This window comes from Austrofundulus limnaeus, unplaced genomic scaffold (genome assembly GCF_001266775.1).
Source record: "Austrofundulus limnaeus strain Quisiro unplaced genomic scaffold, Austrofundulus_limnaeus-1.0 Scaffold15, whole genome shotgun sequence".
Lineage (NCBI taxonomy): Eukaryota > Metazoa > Chordata > Actinopteri > Cyprinodontiformes > Rivulidae > Austrofundulus > Austrofundulus limnaeus.
Genome location: NW_013952417.1, coordinates 3,834,785 through 3,837,813, shown reverse-complemented (window position 1 = coordinate 3,837,813; position 3,029 = coordinate 3,834,785). Strand labels below are relative to the sequence as shown.

The 3,029-nt window shown below is 34.8% G+C and overlaps 1 protein-coding gene across 1 annotated transcript in view; it reads right to left on the bottom strand.

Moving 5' to 3' along the window:
* Positions 1-3,021, bottom strand: part of LOC106513896 (cytochrome P450 2J6) — a gene marked incomplete at its 3' end in the record, with an annotated part of 5,819 nt that extends 2,798 nt beyond the window's left edge. The window contains 4 exon segments of the mRNA XM_014002944.1: positions 43-203; positions 285-434; positions 2,056-2,218; positions 2,311-3,021. Coding sequence (XP_013858398.1) covers positions 43-203; positions 285-434; positions 2,056-2,218; positions 2,311-2,514 — 678 coding nt within the window.
* Positions 3,022-3,029: the final 8 nt, after the last annotated feature.

Below are 3,029 nucleotides of genomic sequence, written 5' to 3'. Positions count from 1 at the left end.
ACGTCACACATAGGATTTCTTCTGTAGCTTTAAACTCAGTACCTGTGCCCAGATGGAGGCTTCGACCTGGAGACTTTTGTCAAACAGCAGCATCAGCTTTGTGTATCTCTCATCACCGTACTCAAAGCGATGACCAAACACCAGCTGGCAGATGATGTTGGCAACAGCATTGTTGATGACCAGATGTGGATCGAATGGCTTGGCTGTCAAAATTAAAACATTTAATGAAAATTGGGGATATTTTTTTCCCCAATTAAAAGAAAAGTTTTTTGTAAAGTGATTACCATTATAGGCTCTGATCTCTTCTGCACAGTGTGTGAATTCATCCATTATGACAGGTTCGAGAGATTTCTTCCCAAATCCAAAATACTTGAGTGTTGAAAGTGCAAAACGTCTCTGCTGTTTCCACATATTCCCARTGCTAAAAATCACACCTGAAGAGAAATGTAAGATGGCTCAGTTTATTTTTATCAATTTATTTTAAAAGCAATGCCTAGCAGAAAATTCAAGGGATTAGATGGTTTTAAGCAGCAGAATCTGTGTAATTTAAGATTAACACTACATTTTAGAAAGAAAATAGCATTGTCATCAGCTTATGGGGCGCCACATGTAAAATAAAATGTTAAAAATACGTCACAAACACATTTTCAGCTCACTTTGAGTGGAAAATCATAGTTCCCAAAATGGTGTCATWTAGCTCACTTTTTTTTTTACATTTTGCTAATTTTTTACGAAATGTTCAATTTAAATGTTAAAAGATATATGGAACTYTTAAATTCTAAGTCTAAATGTGTAAATCTAAATGTCAAAGTTAAATCTTAAATGTTGCGGATAAATGCRAAAGTTTACATTGAAGTATTTCAGGTGCTTTTGTTATGATGTCATCAACCTGCGACYCAACCAAACGCTAACCCTGCTAATGCTGCTGACGCTGCTAACGCTTAACTCGCAGTTGCCGCTGGTATTCGAGCTACACTTCAAACTGCTGGATCACAGGTACCATCCGTATTGTTTGTTTTCAATGAACACATTTTGAATTCAAATTTTAAATACTTATTTCAGTAGCATTAGCAGTTGTTTTTATTGCAGGATGAAGAAATAAAAAAAAGCTGCACACCAACGGCAAAGGCTGTGTTCCTTTCTGAAATTGTTAAAATGTAAGCTTTATCATTTAGCTGCAACATGTACTTTTAACGTTTTTGTTTAAATTTAACATTTAGTAAAACTTAGCAAAAATGTGAGAACACTGAGCAAAAAACAATAAAATGTAAAAAAAAATTACTAGGATTTTACACTCAGAAAGTAAACTAAACAATAAAAATGTGTTAATGGCATTTATCAACATTATTTTTACACTTGGCAGGTTGGTCATTATTGGAGAGCTGTATCACTTTAATAATAGGTGTTTATATAACAAAATGGTGAGTTTTTATTGAGGCAAACTAATACAAAGTCCTGACTGATTCCAGCTCTGGGATTTGTGATAACAATCTGAATGGTTTGTMTCATTTGATTGGCTGGTATCAGCACTGCTTCAAATGAGCATTGAACTTGCAAAGAAATTCAGTGACCATGGTCAAAACAGAACAAGAGAAAATACYTATTTTTGAAATTCTGCTTTATTGCAGCTCCTATAGGGGATCAGTTAGACATGAAGCACAAATAATATGTGRTCAATAATTAATTCAAATAATAATCTACAGTATTTTCATTTGTTTCAACTAATTGGGGTCCAAGAGCATTTCCAGGACTATTTCAACTAAAGTAGTTCTGTTTGTGAACATGTTTTAGCAAAACTTTACTGATTTGATGCAATTCCTACATATTTGTCATTCAAAGATAATGGTACTTATTTTTTTACTGAATTTAATCCCACTTGACAACCCAAAAGTAGTTTCTGAATGTGTTATTTGTAACCTGGAAAATAATTTTATTAGYGTTTAGAGGAGGTGAGCCTGCAGAGAAATAATTTCCCCACTGTGGGACAATAAAATGTTTTTAAAAACAGAAGGGAAAATGCAAGATTATATCAGTGTGTCAGTAGTGTCTTCTCACCTAGCCCATGTACAATCTCCTCATGTAAAGGAAAATTTGGACGGTCAATTGTGCTGTCTCCCTTTGTTGCCAGACCTTCTTTCACAGCTTCAAACCCATTTAAAACTACGGACCGCTGCTGACCAAACCGTAGACTGTACACATTCCCATATTTCTTTGCCAGCTGGATGAYAATTGAAGACAAACAAAGAACAAAAATTGTGAAAATAGCAATGAAAATGAACTCAACTAWCATTTCTAGATTTTTTGGTATACCTCCATTAGGCTCTCATGGGTCCTGTTCATGTCCAAAGTGAACATGTTGCCCAGAATTGGAAGAGCTGGAGGTCCTGGAGGAAAACCAACGGGTCGACGGTTTTTAATATAATCTGCAGCGATGATAAAAACTGCCACAAACAGCAGCAGACTTTTAAAGTCCCACTCAACATAGGATCCAACTGTGGCAAKAAAAGACTCCATCCTGCCAAAAGCCAAATGAAAAAATCTTCCTTTTGATTGAAGATAAAGAGCTACTGTACAAGGGTAAAATGTCAGCTTTATCAGTTCTGCTAGGGCAGGGGAAATAAATTACTGATTATACTGGACTCTGACCTCTACATTGCATAAACAAAATGAGCTACAGTATTGACCAGCAACCTGAAAAAACATCTGAGTCAGCAGAAATGAAACAAACAAACAAACAAACAAACCTATATATCGTAATTAGGGCAGTGAAATTAATCACGTTAACTCTGATTAATTTTAGTGCTGCGTGGGCAGAAAAATTTTAATAGCGATTAAAATTTACAATCACTTTACTATGGCTGAATTTGTAGGTTTGTAAATTACAATGCACTCAGTGCATGCCAGGTCATGTTTGTAAAAGAGAAGTGTTTCTCAAACTGTTTACCTGGCTAAATAAAGGTTAAATAAATAAAAATAAAAACTCCATGTGTAACACATTACATACAGTTTTTTTTCTTTTTGTCTTCTTA